Genomic DNA, 17,503 nt, shown 5'->3' with positions numbered 1-17,503 from the left:
AAGGGACATTATGGTTAAGTTGCACTATTAAAAACCTATGTAATTCAATGAAAAAACTTTGCTAAAGGGACGTTATAGTTAAGTTGCACAAATAAAAACCTATGAAATTCAATGAAAACACTTAGTTAAGGGGATGATATGGTAAAGTTCCACTAATAAAAACCTATGAAATTCAATGGAAAAACATTGTTACAGGAATGTTATGGTTACAGGTAAAATCGAAAAACCTCAGAAATTAGCCAGTTATGGTAAGCTAAGCAACCATAACTCACGCCACCAACGTGCACTGCTAAGACTAACACCCAGGACATCAAAGATGACATCACGAATGTCATTGATGATATGTGTATTTGTATTTGTATTTATTTGGTTTATATAGCACTTTACACCAAAGCGCAGCTTATGAACAACAACATGATACATTAACATAACAAATAACAGTAACTAAAGAAGCATAAGTTACAATCTCGAATCAGCCAACAAAACAGAGGGAAGGGGAGAGAAGTGGAGTAGAGCTTGGAGGAAGAGGGAGGAAGAGGGAGGAAGGGAAGGAAGGGACATCACTGATGACATCACATATCTGGCTCACTTATTTTGATTCACTGAAAAATCTAGGCCAGGTGGTTTTAGTCACTGACAATCAGAATATTATAATTCAAAAGGTGCTGTATATCAAAACGTTAACCTTGTCGTATGTTCTTAAAGTACTTTCCTTAGGGTTTGGTCTCAGCTCATGGTGCACATGCATGGGGCAATAGCAGGCCTCAAACACACAATACATTTGTATACAGGAAGATAAACTTTAATGCTATTAACATTTTCTGATGATGCTGTTTCTTTTTTCCTTACTTTAGTTTCCCTGTATGTGCTTCTGATTTATATGCTTTGTGGGTCTTCATATATATTGTTTGTACTAGCACAAGTGTGTAGTAATTCTTGAATTGTTAGCTAGTTATTACATGTTTAACATTACACAATCACCCCTGACATTTTGTTACCAACATAATAAAAACAACCCCTGGTAGGTAGGGACTTTTCATCAACATTAATTTCATATGCAATGTCATCAGTGATGTCATCAATGACATTTGTGATGTCATCTTTGATGTCCTGGGTATTAGTCTTAGCAGGGCACGGTATTGGCGTGAGTTATGGTTGCTTAGCTTACCATAACTGGCGAATTTCTGAGGTTTTTCAGTTTTACCTCTAACCATAACGTCCCTGTAACAATGTTTCTCCATTGAATTTCATAGGTTTTTATTAGTGCAACTTAACCATAACGACCCTTTAACACAGTTTTTCATTGAATATATATATATATAAAGGTTAGGAATGTATTTAATGTATTTAGTCATTCAAACCTGTAAGTACACACCCCATATCATTCCTTAAAAAAAAACACGCACATACATCATACTCCTGCCCCACAGTCTGACTAAAAACATGCTATAAAAAAAGTCCATCACGCACACATTGCTTTTGTGTTTATTGCATTGCTTGCTTTCAGCAGCGGTAACCACAGAAGAGGAACCCCCTGCAAGCAAGGAGATGCTGCTGAGATGAACCAAACACAGAAGGAGAGGAATTGGGAAACACATGGCCCACATACAGTACGTGTTCTGGAAGGAAATAAATAACTTACACACGAGGGGAAATACATGAGGCCCATTCTCTTTTGTAACAACTGAGATGCCTGATGCTCACAGCAACAAGGATTGTTCAACAGGTATCACACAGAGGAATGATAATTCATATACCGAGGTAAAATAAAGTTCTATTTACATTCCTAACTACCAGAGCTATGTAAAGGATAACTATACGTATTTTACACAGCAACTCACAGGTGAAAGACACATATAGACTCATATCCAACACACCTCTAGCTACAGAGCATTGCAATGTATTCAATTATCATGTGAAAAATATACCTTAGGCACACTAGGAAACAGAAGCATCTTTTTTGGTCTATATTTACATTTCACATTGTATCAAAACATACATTCATTTGTAATGTGCTAATCGTAGTACCATATTTACAAATGCCTGTACAATCACAATATATGCACTGTGTAGAGAGTGCTTTCATTGTTACTGGGCCAACGTTTAGTCTGATCTTTGACCTCTGTCTTCCTATCTTTTAACAGTGAATGTATTTGGTCAGTTTACACTGTATACATTGATTATGGAGATTCGATTTGGTGAGAGTGTTCAGAGGAAATGCCTTACAATCACTGGACTCCTTTAGTTTTCCTTTAGGGATTAAACAGGAAAAAGGTGGCCCAGGTAGCACGCTCGTGCTTGGAGACCTAGTACACCTAGTGTGGGCTGATACGCTTCAAATCCAATTAGGACACCATTAGTGACGCTTCTTACATTCTATGATTGAGCATGAGCAGTGGATATATTTTGAAAAGCATGTTGCGAGTAGTATCATGCAGTAGCGCTCAAGGGGTGGCAGGGAGGAGGCTGCCAGGCAATCCGGGAGCTCGGAGTGCAGGCCTTTACAATCTGGCCCAAATTCCGATTCCACTTACATGTGAGTTTGGTGTAGCATTTCTTGAAGAGCAGTCCCTTCATTTTCCAACTGTAATCTACATATACTGTTGTTTCTTACATTCCCAATACATGTAATTTGTTTCTTAATTAAGCAATAAAAGCCCTTTCCGAGGGCATTATCAGCAAATAACGCCGCAGAGAAGCAAGTGTTATTAATGGACAGAGAAGCCAGCGGGTAGGGGTACTATTGCTATTCGCACTCTGGAGCCAACCCAATGTGTGCTAATAGCTTATTGGAGTTTTTTAAGTCCCATTTTTATAACTTGTGAAACAGCAAGATTACTGAGTCCCAGGTTAACAAAGGAAAGTACAAAAGAAAAATGCCTCTGAGGGAAAAAGTAGAATGGAACTACCAGTTGTCCCGTCATGATATCCCTGGTGGCCATGGTAGTGGAGAAGCACAGGCAAGAGGCAGAAAAAAAAGCGAGTGCGCGAGGTGTGGGGAGGGATGGGATTGGATGGTCTGTTCTGCAAGTGGTGGGAGTCAGGGAGGGGAAGGGAGGGACCTGGGTAGCAGGGAAGGAGTGGAAAGGGAAGAAGGGGTGTGTCAGGGACTCAGCTTGCATTGAACGTTGGCTGATAGCATGAGCTTTATCCCACATTTGGAGCCAGCTGATTGGCTCAGGTACCTAACCCAGGGCTACATGAAAATAATCTGTATGGGCAAACTAATGTGAAAACACTTAGGGCCTGAGTCACAGAGTGTTTTCCAATGGCATTGCACCATTCTAAAACGCTTCTGTGAATCAGGGCCTTAAAGTATAATGTTATAACAATGTTTGATTCTGATGTCTGCTGATTACATTTATTAAAATCTATTTTCATTTAGGATAGACGTACCAGCTTGAATCTGTTTCAAGTTGGTCTAGATCATTAGAGTTTTAATCATTTTGATTGAGTTGGATCATTCCCAGCTAAATTCATGCTGCTAGAATAAAGAATATTTGTGAAGTAGAGCCAGCACAAACCTGTGGCAGATGCTATGTGTGTTTTGTGTGCTGAGTTAATTGTTTAAAAAATTCTGTGATTATGCACTTCTCCTTTGAGCAGTTTCAACACGATTCACACTAATAAGCTGTGAACAACAATGACCCTACATCAACCGCAGAGGAGGTACATCTTCCATGTGTAGGTTCAGCTCTATTGCTCCTCTGAGTCTACTTGATATGCATTCAATATGATGTATACCATTATTTCAATGGCTCATTCACCACTCCATTACATTTAAATACACGCAATCATATGGAGTCCCTTTTTATAGTTTGCACTTACCACATTTAATGCGTTCAGCAATGCAAACAAATGCAGCCTCATGTGTAAGGAACTGTTTAAATTGAAAATATGTTCCTCTGCTTCTATGAATAATCAAACCACCTTGTGGGATAATTAGATTTTAAAGTTCATGTGTATGGCATGTGTGCTGTGAAAATGATGTTGCTGTTTTTATTGATAAGGGAACTTACACATTTATGAAACTGGCACATCCGGGGCTGATTTACAAAAGGGCTTTTGAATGGGCAACCCCCATTTAAAAAGGGTTTGTAAATAAGCCCCCCCCCGCTCGTTTACAAAGGAGCAAAGAATGCAAACTTGTACCGCGCCCTTGCTTTTAAAGTATGCTTGTAATTTAAGACTGAGGGCCGAATTTACAAAAAACTATTTGCAATGGGAAAACCCCATAGAAAAACGCCTTCACAGAATCAAAGAGTATGTAACAGTGTGCGATGTAAAATGCCTGCATAGGGCACATCAGAGGTTGAACCGCCTCTATACCCTCATCAGTGATCAAATACAAGCAAAGCAATTATCAATAGGTGATAACTGGGCTATCGCAATGTTTGCAAATGATTAACATTTTCTTAGAATGCCTGCAACAATCTCCCACAATTGAGCTATGCATGGAGAACCAGCACACTCTTTTTGTTCTGTGTGGTACAGTGTGCATATGCTCGTTGCAGGTGTGATTTTCAGAAAAGCTCTTCTTAACCTGAGGCACATTGTTGAGATTTCAAATCAGCTGTTTTGTCTTGTCACTTCAGCACAAGCATGAACCATGGCACTGTTTTTTGACACCTGTGTTCTCTGATACATATTTTTGAGGAATCAAAGATGTAGGACATATAGTATGTTTGAGCACTACCCAATACAACACTTCCAAGAATCTGGAAACGGTGGGAGTACAACCACTCCAGAAGCACAGTGATGGACATAGGGGTCGTGCTATTCAGTCAGTGATTAGACCATGCAATTGGTATTAGTAGAAGTACTTGGTGGAATGATGGATGGATCACTAGCTCCTGTGCAGAAGATGAAGATAGCATTGTGCATTGTGTAGCTGCTGACTGGTTTTGATAGTGTTGCACATCCCAGAATGTTATCCTATAATCAAAATAGATAGGATTCCATGAGGATCCCTTAGTTGGTTTAAGCACTTTATATATATTCTTATAAACCATTCTTAGAGGGTTTCAAACGACTTATTGTGTGGCACACCATACACCCCTAATATGTGGAGGACAAACTTTAAGCATCAGTAACTATATTGAATGTACACACCTTATCAAAAAGAAGGGGCTAGCACATTTACTCTATTTAAGTGACTTCCACATCTACCCACAGTCTATAGGCCAGCCTTTGACTTTCTTGCATCTTGTCTCTCTTTGGTGGAGTTTGGGATTTAATGCATAAGTAGAGACATCTGAGGTCATGATTTGTTTTTAAGAAACATTTTGGCTGTTTCGAACGTATTTCAGCGACACATTATTTTCTTTTGTACATGCCACTCACCCCAACCCAAATACAAGACCCAACAAGTAACATTTCATGACGTTCTACCCAGTAGCTAAGAAGGAACACTGATGAAGATGTTTGGCCAGCAGCATTTTCCGATAATGGTTCGACCATTGAACATACTCCATAACTTACTGTTCAGTGGGCCACTGCAATCTTCTTTGAAGCGGAGTAGGAGGCAGTTCATGTTTTGCACATGTTAGTGCTTCTGCACTTTAAGCTTCTAAGCGGGAAGGGGGACTCTGAGTGTGGCTAATCACATTTCTGCTGCTGGTGCTTCATGGCAATCAGTGGCAGGGGGAGAGAGATGGCCTTACTTAGATGGGTAGCATTTGTCAAGCCTGCTTAATTCAGCTACAACGAGATTACAAATCCATGATCGCGAGATCCTTTCCTCTAGTGACAACACTTTACGAGCTATACAATGTGAAAAGAATGATCGCCATCAAAAACAGCTTTTCCAGCAAATCTTTCATGTGATATGGCAATTGGATACCAGATGATAGATTGAGTATGTGCAGGCCAGGTCATTGCTTTCCCCTTTTCCAAGCTGAACCTAATGGCTGTCTGCAAAGCATTTGCAAGCTTTACTCCCTAGGTGAGTTAAGCACCATTGCGTTCAATACCACAACCACACCATTCTAAAGCACTCTCATTGTGTACATAAATATGAAATACTTTGGGTGCATTTTTACACACGTTAAAAAAAAAATCCATTATATACACAGATTTACTATATTTTCCTTTGACACTATATGTACACATATCCTCATCTACGAACGAAAGTCTTCTTGTTTTTCTTCTTGGAACAAAAGAACAGTGGCCCGGTGGTCCAGGATTGCCACAACTGAGGCGAATCGCCCACCTCAGTGTGCTGCGTTCCGTTGCTCATTTCTTCATCGCCCCAGACGGTAGGAATACTTGGAAAGTTTTGCATCCTGTAAAGTGCCTTATTTTCCTCACTTGATTGCATTTGGTGGTTATCAGTCTGTCTCAACCCTTGATACTATTGTTCAGAGGTTGTCATCTTTTCACTGCTGCCGGTTTTTGTTTCACTCAGTCATGTGTTTAACCTACTTTTGCTGTTGTTTTGGTTTAAACCAACTCCCGGGTCGTTGACAGACTGGCGTGTCTCCTCAAACTAAAGAGAAGTCTGCTTGGAAGCTAGAGCACCTTCTCGTTTTTGGGCTGCATTTTGTCAGCATAGAGATTTGGGTGAATGTGGTTCCGCTGCTGCCTGAGGACGGGTGGTGGTATTTCAAGTCCGATCCTAGGAACCTTTCCAAGTGCCACCTCCTCCATTTCCTTTTCAGCTCTCCTTGAACCTAATTGGAAAAGAAGAGACACTGTCAGAATTCCAGAAGACACTTGGGATTGCAAGCAGCAGAAGAATGCGCCACCATGATGCATCACGATACACGTGGCCTGTTTGTCTGCTGATTCTGTATAGTTCACAAACACTGGGGTATTAGTTTGCCCCCACAAAACTTTGGAGCTAGAAAGACATTCTCCTGGCTTCTCCCAATGTCTCGCACTCACTGTAAAAATCAGAAGCAGTGATGTGGTGATTTATGTAGGCAAGTGAAACTGAGGGAAGACGTCAGCAGGAAACAATGCATACTAATGTAATATAACAAACATGGGAAATGGTATTTTCAAGAGCCTTGGTAAATAATGTAGATTATTCTGCTATGGCTAGACAAAAACACATTTAGAAACATTGCTCATGTAAAAAAAACACAATAAATACAAAAAGAATAACACGAGACTCGGGGTGAAAAAGTAGGTAGAGATGTGTACAGAATACAATGTAACACTTGTTAACACAGAATAGCGAAAGACAGACAACTGGGGACTTAACAGCTAATGAAATCATTTTCATTTAAGCAGGTGTACAATGAGTGAGATTGACAAGTTCCGACGGATGGAGACTGAGTACAGGAGTCCAGCCTTCTTCAGGAAGAACTATTTTACGAACTGAATCAAAGAATGTATGAAGTGCTTCCTATGGAATGAGGTAAACAACTAATTATAGGCTAATGTCCTGTTCAATATTTAAATGTCGGTAAGAAATTAAAGTAAACTGTAGCCCACCAGTACAAACTGCAAGGTCGGTAGTAGTAGTAGAAATTAAAAATTCTGCAAGAATTATTGCAACTCCTGGATGACCGGTGAAGTCCTGCTGCAGGTCCGGCTTGCCTGAAACCCCATCAACAGAGAAGCCCTTCAAGGATAACTTCTTTCCTTGAGTTTGGTGGGAACAACCAACTCGTAAGCCACCTGGACACCTTCCCCATGTGGTCGAAAGTGCTGTTGAAAACCGGATAGCCAGAGGGAAGGAACGCAGCTTGTGGACTTTAAGGCACTCACACCTTAAACCAACATATTGCTAAAGCTTTTGGCCTCATCCCTGGGGAGTGCAGGAACCTCCCGACGTCCTCCTTCTTGTCCCCATGACTGAAGCTCAGGAACATCGAGATCTGCTCAAACTACCAGGAACAACTGCCTCAGCTACAGCTCTTCTTCATTGACATGGTACTGTGCAAACGCGGTCCGGAAATCTTTTCGGCCATCGAGAAAGTGGGTGAAACTTTCCTCAACTACGAAGCATTCGTCAAACATTCCGCCAAGCCAAATTCTTCTAATCCCCGTGGCAAATGAATTAACTGTGATCTACCAGAACTGTGCTATCCTATTCGACTCTGAACCATTGACTTTGGGCCAGGCCTATTGAGAAGAATTGCTGGTTGTAGTTAACTGAAACCCTTTGCCCTGCCTATGAATTTATTTGGGCTGTCTATTCTTATAACCGTGTCTTTTTACCCCTTCATTAAATATTTGAAGTGCCATTTTGCTCACACTTCAGGTGAGCTAAACTTGTTCATTTACTTACCAGTTGTGTATTTGTGGTTTATTAGTGTGTGATATTGAGCTGACTAGGCTAGTGTAATGTTTTCTAACTGACTGAGTAAATGAATGTATATTCTTTTACCAAGAAACCTTGAGTAAGTGTATATTGGAATCAGTGTATTTGTTGGTCATTTGTGTAACTTGTTCTACTGCTCACTTAAACTCTTGAGAGAAGTCTGGCTGCTCAGTCACCGTTACCACTTTACTGTATAGTACACGCTTGTACCAAAGGTGAAATGGTGCTTACACTTGTAGTCTTAATTTCATGTAGTGTTCCCAAAGGGTACTGAATGTGATTCTGCCTAACAGATGGGGAGCTGCTTCTGTGTGTGAACCTCATTACTGGTGCATGATGCTCACAGACTAAGGGCCACTGCACAATCAAGCCATCAACTGGCTTGCGGTTTCATATCACGCAAAGCTGCCTGTGTCACATCAAGGGAAAATAAGGTCAAGTTTTTGGCCCCAACTGTTTCACAGCTACAACACAATTTGTCTTGTAGAGATTGTCATAATTGTAGCAGTTGTATTTAGGCATAGGTCGCTTCAGACATTGTACACAAACAGGTGACCATTCCTGCGTACCTATTCCATTGTAAAGGACCGGGTCCCACAAATGTGGAAGCTGCTATGGAGGAATTACCTCTGTCTCCCTAGAGTGGCAGTGTGCGTAGAGGCCCAGACGCCCGGATACACAGTGAATTCTATGGTCACAACCTTAACATTATTGTAAACCTGGCGTTGCTTCTGTTTTTCATCTTTATGGGGCGGTCGAATTAGCTACAATGATAAATCAGGCTGGGGTCAGTGGAAACTGACTGGGGCAGGACAATGCTTGGCCAGGTAAAAGTGACGCTTGCCGATTTTGTAAGGCTGCAAATCGCTTTGAATTTTTACTTTGCATTTACTTTTTAATTTTTGAAATGAAAAAGAAAAATATTCATTACACAAGCATGCTCTTTCCCAGCATATACCTATGTGGGAGATAGAAGTATTTGAACAGCCTATCCAGTGCTGCCTATTGTTTTTTTGTTTTGTTTTTGTTTTAATGGGCTCATTAAATGAGGCCAACTAGACATCGATTGATGAAGACTGATTTGTTTCGTTATCTGTGGATATGTTTTAGAACTGGGAATACATGATGATGGTTAGTAATGTTTAACTTTAGAAGACCCGTAGCTTTGTTAGCTAGAGATACTCAAAATGAACAAGCAAAGTATAGGTTTGCTGTTTGAATATATCTCATAAACATCGAAGGTGTGGCGCCTACAAGACCATGAAAACACTGTGAAGAGAAAGATATATGCTCATAAAAGCAGGCCTCCGCAGAGTAATGGTTTCAAATGAACAACGTCTAGGAAAATTGTTTTTAAATAAAGCTGTTTTAGGATTACAGGCAGGATGTGTTTTACATTTGTTGTAAAGCATTAGAAGCCAGACACATGTGGTCATGCCCGACAGATGTTATTATCAAATGTAACATTTGTCAGAGTCTCATATAATCATAATCCCCTGTGTGTACAGATGTATACCTAGATTCTACAAATAAGGTTAATACACAATCCGAAATGCAGACATAAATACAATTGACAGTCTGAGGAAAGTAAACGTTGTTTTCCTTGTGAAGGCAGTTCATAGTTTATTAATTTACTCACTGGGGTGCTAGGCAACGTCAGATATAAGTGAGTACCTCTAATCTAATGCTCCAGTCTCTTCTGATCTAACACTGCGGGCAATAACCTCCTGTGAGCAGAGCTAGAATTGGCTAGTGAGGTAGGATTTAATAGAAATCATGGCAAGAGACAATTAAGGCAAAGAAAGCAATTACGTTATATCTATCACTACAGAGCGTGCATGTACGTTAATGTACGTCCTATGGACTAACAATCTGACGACAACTTCCTTGGTAGGAAGCCATCAGAACCATAATAATAATTCAACCGTCAAACCAAAGTGTACCAATTTAATAAACTGCACCACACCAGAGGTGGTTTGTCTTTTAGTATCTACAAAATCTTCTCAAGTTCAAAATGAGTGGGTTCTTACCTCCCCATTGAGGAAACAGTAGAGGATAGCCACAACAAAACCCTAGAAAGTAAGGGGGAAATCAGAATATAAATAAGTACAACTCCCTGAAAGGTAAATAGCAAGTGAAGCATTGATACAATACAGATTAACACAAAAGGATAAATGCCCAGCAGATGGGTTAAATTCCATAAACAAGTTTCCAAACTTGCAGCCAAAATTTTGGAGTTGGATCTGGAAGGTATACTTAATAATAAACCCGAGTTGGGGAGCAATTGGAGTTGTGATGCCCTTTAATGATGACATTACTAATTGCTAATATCACACCTCTAGGACACGCATCATGGAACACTGTGTTTCTGGAGTACTAATTAGGGGAGGTGGACATCACAAGGAAGCAGAACGCAGTAAAGGGGCTGGAGAGAGAGGAGTACACAGGTGAGGAACCATAGATGATGGGTGGTGGAATAGGGGACTGGGGTGATGGTGCTCTCCAGAAACAAATGGCCCATAGAGAGGCCGTAGGTCACTCCAGAAGGTGGAAGAAGGTGGCAGAGAGGGGAGCAGTGGTCTTGGCTCAAGAGTGACAGAAAGGGGTGAGTGATGTTGGGAAGGCAGATGACAATAGGCGAGGAAGTCTAGAGTGATTGTCAAGAGAAGACCAACATCACAGGAGGATGGGAAACAAGTGAGGGATGCCATCAAATAAGGCCCATGAATTGATCAATGTGAGGGCTCCCTCACAGAGATATGTACTAATATGCAGACATATACATCCTTTGCTGGAAAATACCTTTTCAGTGCATGCAATACTACATTATTTTGGTAGGGTGTATTAAACATGATTCCAACATGATTCCAACATTCCAAGTGTAATTGCTGATCACAAATCATTTGAATAAACGTTAGAATGAATTTCCCATGCTTGAATTGTTCATGGGAATTACGCTACTAGCGTATTTCATCATTTGGTTCAATATGGTATTTGTAGTTGAATATAGTATGTGTAATTACATCTAAGTCATACATACAAAAATAATATATATATATATATATATATATATATATATATATATATATATATATATTTTTTTTTTTTTTAATTTATTCACATTTGTATAGCGCACTTGCAGCCCATGGACATCGAGGCGCTGTTACAAGTAAGTGTTGGATTCTTAATTCAGCAGATATGCATGAGACCAGAGGTCTTATGGATACACAATTACAAGCATAGTTGCAGGTGAGGCATGATATTCGTAGTACAGTAACAGAATGCAGTCAGGTACGTTTCATACAAAGAGCTTGGTTTTAACAGCTTTGCGGAAGGCTTGGTGGAATTCAATCATTCTTATGTGAGGTGGCAGTGCGCTCCAGTGGGTGGCGGCCCGTGTGGGAAAGCTGGCACCACCGGCGCGCACCTTTGCGTGATTTAGGCGTGACAATCGTGTTGGAATAGCACATTCTTAATGGTCTGGTGGCAGAGTGCTTGGTGATTCTTTGGGTCAAGTAGGGTGGAGCAAGTTCATGGAGGCATTTGTGGGTGAGGGCGAGTGTTTTGAAAACAATCCTCTCTTTCACCGGAAGCCAGTGTGCCTGTCTTCTGACTTCGGAGATGTGGTCTTTTCTCGCAGTACCTGTGGCCGCCCTCAGTGCATTATTTTGAACTAGCTGAAGTTTGGCCAGGTTCTTATTTGAGGTCCCAACGAGTAGGGCATTACAGTAGTCCAGCCTAGATCCAAATATTGCCTTAGCAATGGTGAGGCAATTCTGGCGTGACAGGAAAGGTCTGGCAGCGTTGAGGACTTTAGAGTAATAGGCTGAGGAGGAGGCAATGGCATTGACCTGTCTATCCATTGACAGGTCGGAGTCTAGGTAGACTCCGAGTGTCTTCACGTGATTGGAGACCTTGATGGGAATGTTGTCAATAGTGAAGGAAGCGTACTGTTCACCGAGGTTCCCCAGCGTGGAAGGTGCTCCTATGAGGAGGAGTTTGGTTTTTTCACTATTGAGGCATAGCCAGTTATCTGCCATCCATGATTGGATAGTGGAGTAGATGGTGGTAAGTGTTTTAGTATCCGCCAGGTAATCGCCTGTGAGTGGGATGAAGACCTGGGTGTCATCCGCATAGTTTGTATACGAGATGCCCAGGGAGTCAAGGATGCTGAACAGGGGCCTCGTGAAGAGGTTGTATAGCGTGGGCGCGATACATGAGCCCTGAGGCACGCCGCAGGTGATGTGGCTAGGGGTGGCACAGGCTGAGTCAGAGAAGATTTTCATGGCCCTTTCTTGGAGGAAGGAGGTAATCCATTCGCAAGCTTTGGGGGAAAAGTTAGCTTGGGTAGCTAGATGGTGGCACAAGGTGTTGTGGTCCACCAGGTCAAAGGCGGCGGATAGATCCAGGAGCAGAAGGAGAGCAGGTTTCCCTGTGTCTCTTAGATCGTCCATTTGGTTCTTTAAGTCCAAGAGAGCCGTTTCGGTACCGTGTCGTGGGCGGAAGCCAGATTGCCGCAGGCCGAGGAGACGGTTTTCTTCAAGGAACTTTTGGACTTGCAGGTAAGCTGCTTTGTCCAGAATTTTCAGCAGGAAGGGTACAGTGGTGATAGGTCGATAGTTCCCCGGGATCGTTGGGTCCAGCGAGGGTTTATATATATATATATATATATATAGTCACTGAAAAAACTTTGATAAAGGGACATTATGGTTCAATTGCACTAATAAAAAGGAACAAGTTACTTACCTGTAACTGTTGTTCTCCAGCATTGGTCTGGCATGGATTCACATGCTCATGAATATTCCCCGTCGTCAGGCTGGGAATCCTCGGTAAAGAAAAAATCAGTATCAGTTTCGTTTTTGATCTGTCTTTCTTAGTAGTTACCAATAACTGATCTCTGGGTCATACTGACCCCAGCCAATGACTGCCCTCTCCCTAAGCCCAGCCTCTGGCAGCCATCCTCAGATTTGGTAGCACGCCAAGTGGCAGTATGACCAAGTGAAGAGCCGCAGAGGGGTAGGTGGGAGGGTTCGCATGTGAATCCATGCCAGACCCATGCTGGAGAACAACAGTTACAGGTAAGTAACTTGTTCCTTCTCCAGCAAGGGGTCTGGCATGGATTCACATGCTCATGAATAAAAGAATACATAGCAGTATACACATGCACAACCACGGGAGGTGGCAACAGGCTCAACATTAAGCAATACAACAACTCAACATTAAGCATCTCTTACCTCCTCACCAGGCTCACCTTAAGCGAACAGGTTGCACAGCACTGCTTGGCCGACCCTGGACTCCTCCCTGGAGTCCCTATCGACACAGTAGAATCGTGTGAAGGTGTGCGTCGACCTCCATGTAGCAGCCCTGCAGATGTCCAGCAGGGGTACACCAGACAGGAACGCTGTGGTAGCAGCGATCGCTCTGGTCGAATGGGCTCTCGGACGGACGGGCAGCGGTCGGTTTGCCAACCGGTGACAATGCATGATGAAGCCGGAGAGCCATCTGGAAATGGAAGTCTTCGAGAGAGCCTTCCCTTGATTCACAGTCCCAAAGTTCACGAATAGCTGTGACGTCCTCCGAAAACTCTTTGTGCGGTCCACGTAGAACTTCAGCGCTCTGTCTACATCCAGCAAGTACAAAGTCCTCTCGGCCGGCGTCGAGGGCGACGGGAAGAAAACTGGTAACACCAAGGGCTCGTTGAGCTGGAAGTCCGACGGCACCTTGGGCATGAAGGAGCGGTGCATCCTAAGCACTACCCTTGTGTCACGAAAAGTCAAGTATGGAGGCTTGCAAGATAGGGCCTGAATCTCTCCCACTCGTCGTGCAGAGGTGATGGCCACGAGGAACGCTGTCCTCCATGACAGGAACTTCAAGGGTGCCGAGTGCATAGGCTCGAATGGGGCTCCCATGAGCCTGGTCAGCACCGCATTAAGTTCCCACGCCGGGGCAGGAGCCTTCACCAGTGGGAATGAACGGAACAGTCCCTTCATAAATTCCTTTACCAGGCGATGAGACTACAAGGACGCCCGTCCCGTAGTCCTGGTATATCGGGAGATGGCAGCCAGATGTATTTTTATGGAGGCGTGAGCCAGTCCAGCTTTGGCCAGTGACAGTAAGTACGGCAGCACTTCAGGGGCCGTAATCCACAGAGGGTTAAACTTCTGTGCATGGCACCAGACAGAGAACCTCTTCCATTTATGACCGTAACACTTGAGAGTTGAGGACGCCCTGGCCTTTGCAAGAACCTCTCTGCAATCAGCCGGGATATCGTACCCCCCAAACTCTAGCGCTGCAGGAGCCAGGCCTGCAAGTTCACCGACTGTGGCTCGTGGTGTAGAATGGCGCCCCCTTCTCTGGAGAGAAGGTCTGGGAACCAGATCTGCCTCGGCCACGCCGGTGCGATGAGGATTATCCTGCACCTGGACATCTTGAGCTGGCTGATGAGGCGGAGCAGTAACGGCAACGGAGGGAACGCGTATAGAAAAAGGCCGTCCCAAGGGAATGAGAAAGCATCGCCCATGCTCCTCGGCTGTGGGAACCTGCTGGAGAACCTCTGGCACTTGGAGTTCGTCGCCATCGCGAACTGGTCGATCTGGGGTTTGCCCCATCGTTGGAAGAGTCGATCCACCTGATCCTGGCACAGTTCCCACTCGTGGCACGAGTGCAGCTCCCTGCTGAGTGAGTCGGCGATGGTGCTTTTTATTCCTGCCAGGTGGAAGGGAACCAGAAAACATCCCCTGGGCGACGGCCCAGTGCCACAGATCCTGGGCCTCCTTGGATAGGGCTGGGGATCTGGTGCCTCCCTGCTTTCGTATGTAGAACATCGTGGTGGTGTTGTCGGTGAAGATCCTCACCACCTTGTCATTGAGGGACGGGAGGAACGACTTTAGCGCCCAGAACACTGCACAGAGCTGCAAGATGTTGATGTGAAGAGACCTCTCCTCTGGGAGCCAAAGGCCTCTTGCGTGGAGATCTCTGGTCTGGGCCCCCCAACCCTCCAGAGAGGCGTCCATAGTCACCGTCTCCTGAAACGCCGGGTTTGAAAGTCCGTGCTCATCGTGAGGTGAGCCCGTGTGCCCCACCATAGGATCACCCGACGGAACTCCTCGTTGAGGGGGATCCTGTGCTCGAAGCAACCCCCCGTCTGAACCCAGCGGGCGTCAAGGAACTCCTGTAGTGGACGCATCCGAGGTCTGCAAAGGGGTACAAGGTAGATGCATGAGGACATCATCCCGAGAAGGGACTTGATGGACCTCACCCTGGCCACGTCCGTGGCTAACAATCGCTGTACCTTGCCCAGGATGGTTTTGGTTCTCTCCTCTGAAGGGGAGGCCAATTGCTCCGCTGTATCGAGCTTCACCCCGCAAAACAATGCTACTTGTGACGGAACCAGGTGGAATTTGGGGTAGTTGATGGAGAACCCCAGCTCCATGAGCAACCAGACGGTCCTCGCCGTATGATCGACGACGAGTTCCCTTGACCTTTCCCGGATTAGCCAGTCATCCAGGTAGGGGTAGATGTGGATCCCCTGCAGGCGCAGCCGCGCGGCCACTGGTGCCAGGCACTTGGTGAAAACCCTGGGTGCCGACTTTAATCCGAACGGTAGGGCTCTGAATTGGTAGTGGCGTCCTTGAACCACGAACCTGAGGAACTTCCTGTGCCTTTCTAGAATGGGGATGTGGAAGTAGGCATCCTCCAGGTCCAGCAACGATAGGAAGTTGCCTTCCTCCAGCTGTCCCAGTACAAGCTGGAGGGTGTCCATCCTGAATCTCTGCGCCTTGATGTATTTGTTTAACCGACGCAGGTCTAGGATGGGGCGCCAACCGCCTGTCTTCTTCCTGACGAGGAAGTACCTTGAGTACACTCCGGAGCCCGAGAGCCTCCTGGGGACGAGCTCGATGGCACCTTTCTTGAGCATCGCCTTTACATCCAACAGCAGTTAAGGGACGTGATTCTCTTTCCTGGCCACGGGAGGAATGCAAGGGCACTTCTTTCGGAATTCTAGTGAGTGCCCGTTGGCCAGGGTGTCCAACACCCAACGATCGGTGGAGATGGACTCCCACACCCTGACAAACTTTGTAAGTCGGCCTCCCACTGGGGTGCTTCGGTGGGGGCCCGACCACCCGGCCAGGTCAGTCTTGCTTTGACGCATCCCTGCCGCCTTGGCCTCCTTGGCGACGACGACGGGAACCCCCTTGCTTGCCGTGACCTCTGTAGGCCTCCTGGGAAGAGGAGCGGGCCGCCTGGCAGTAGGAGGAGGAGCCACCGCTGGATCCTTTGGAGGCACCCTGTCTGCCTCCAGCGCTCCGAAAGGGCTGTCGCTGCTGAAGGGCCCGAGCCATCTCCGAGTCAGTCTTGATGGCCTGTAGAGACTCATCCACTGCCTTACCAAAGAGGTTGTTGCTGTCGAACGGCATGTCCAACACTCTGGTCTGGACGTCCTGGCGAAAGTCTGTTGCCTTGAGTCATCCTTGTCGTCGGAGGCAAACTCTGTTGCCCAGTTGGCGAAATCCGGTATCGGCAATGTCCGTTGTCACCGTAATGGCGTGATCCGACACCACCTCGCACTCCTGCAGAATTTCTAGGGCCTCTGCCCTTTTATCATCAGGCAGGAAATCTAGCAGGGGAGATATCTTGAACCAGAGCTCCCTGTCGTAGCGGGCCACGATCGCTAAGGCATTGGCCTCCTTAATCGTCGTCGCCACCGACGAGATGACACGTCGTCCCATAGAGTCCAACTTCTTGCTCTCGCTGTCCGGCGGGGAAGTGGAATTTGAAGACGCTGCGCCCGCTGCCTTCTTCTTAGCCACTGCAGAGACGACCGAGTCCAGCGTGGGCTGGGCCCTGAGGCACAAGGGGGCGGCATCGGGGACTCGGTACTTCTTCTCGTACCTGTCCCTCTTGGCGGGTGTCGTGGCAGGGTTCTTGAGGACGGCAAGCCCCTCGTCCCAGATGTCATCGAGTAAAGGCACTGCGAGGACCGTCTTCCTCTTAGCCTCTCGTCGTTGGTACAGAAACCCCTCCTTTTTCTGTTCTTCAGGGCAGAGGTGGAAGAGCTCGGATGCCCTGGTTATCATGGCGTGGTAAGAGCCAAACTCGTCGGCTGGGTATGCCCGCGGGGGGAGGGTGGCGACGGGATGTCTGATGTGTCATCGTTGTCGTCTGTCCCCGTCGCCGTATCCGTCGCCGTGTCCTCTCCCGGCGAGGGGGATGACGGGTCCAATGGCCTCG

General features: G+C 45.2%; 1 protein-coding gene across 1 annotated transcript in view; it reads right to left on the bottom strand.

Moving 5' to 3' along the window:
• Positions 1 to 1,473: 1,473 nt before the first annotated feature.
• The window catches only part of VIPR1 (vasoactive intestinal peptide receptor 1), a 1,305,930-nt gene continuing 1,289,900 nt past the window's right edge, over positions 1,474 to 17,503 (bottom strand). Inside the window, exons 12-13 of the mRNA XM_069647715.1 lie at positions 10,303 to 10,344; positions 1,474 to 6,671 (exon numbers count right to left, since the gene is read on the bottom strand). Coding sequence (XP_069503816.1) covers positions 6,483 to 6,671; positions 10,303 to 10,344 — 231 coding nt within the window. The 3' untranslated portion in view covers positions 1,474 to 6,482. The remainder of the gene's footprint in view (positions 6,672 to 10,302; positions 10,345 to 17,503) is intronic.

The sequence above is a fragment of the Ambystoma mexicanum genome, chromosome 2q, assembly GCF_040938575.1.
Source record: "Ambystoma mexicanum isolate Mex_15411 chromosome 2q, UKY_AmexF1_1, whole genome shotgun sequence".
NCBI classification, from domain to species: Eukaryota; Metazoa; Chordata; class Amphibia; order Caudata; family Ambystomatidae; genus Ambystoma; species Ambystoma mexicanum.
The sequence above is the reverse complement of the archived record's forward strand: the minus strand, read 5'-3'. Positions and strand labels throughout refer to the sequence as shown.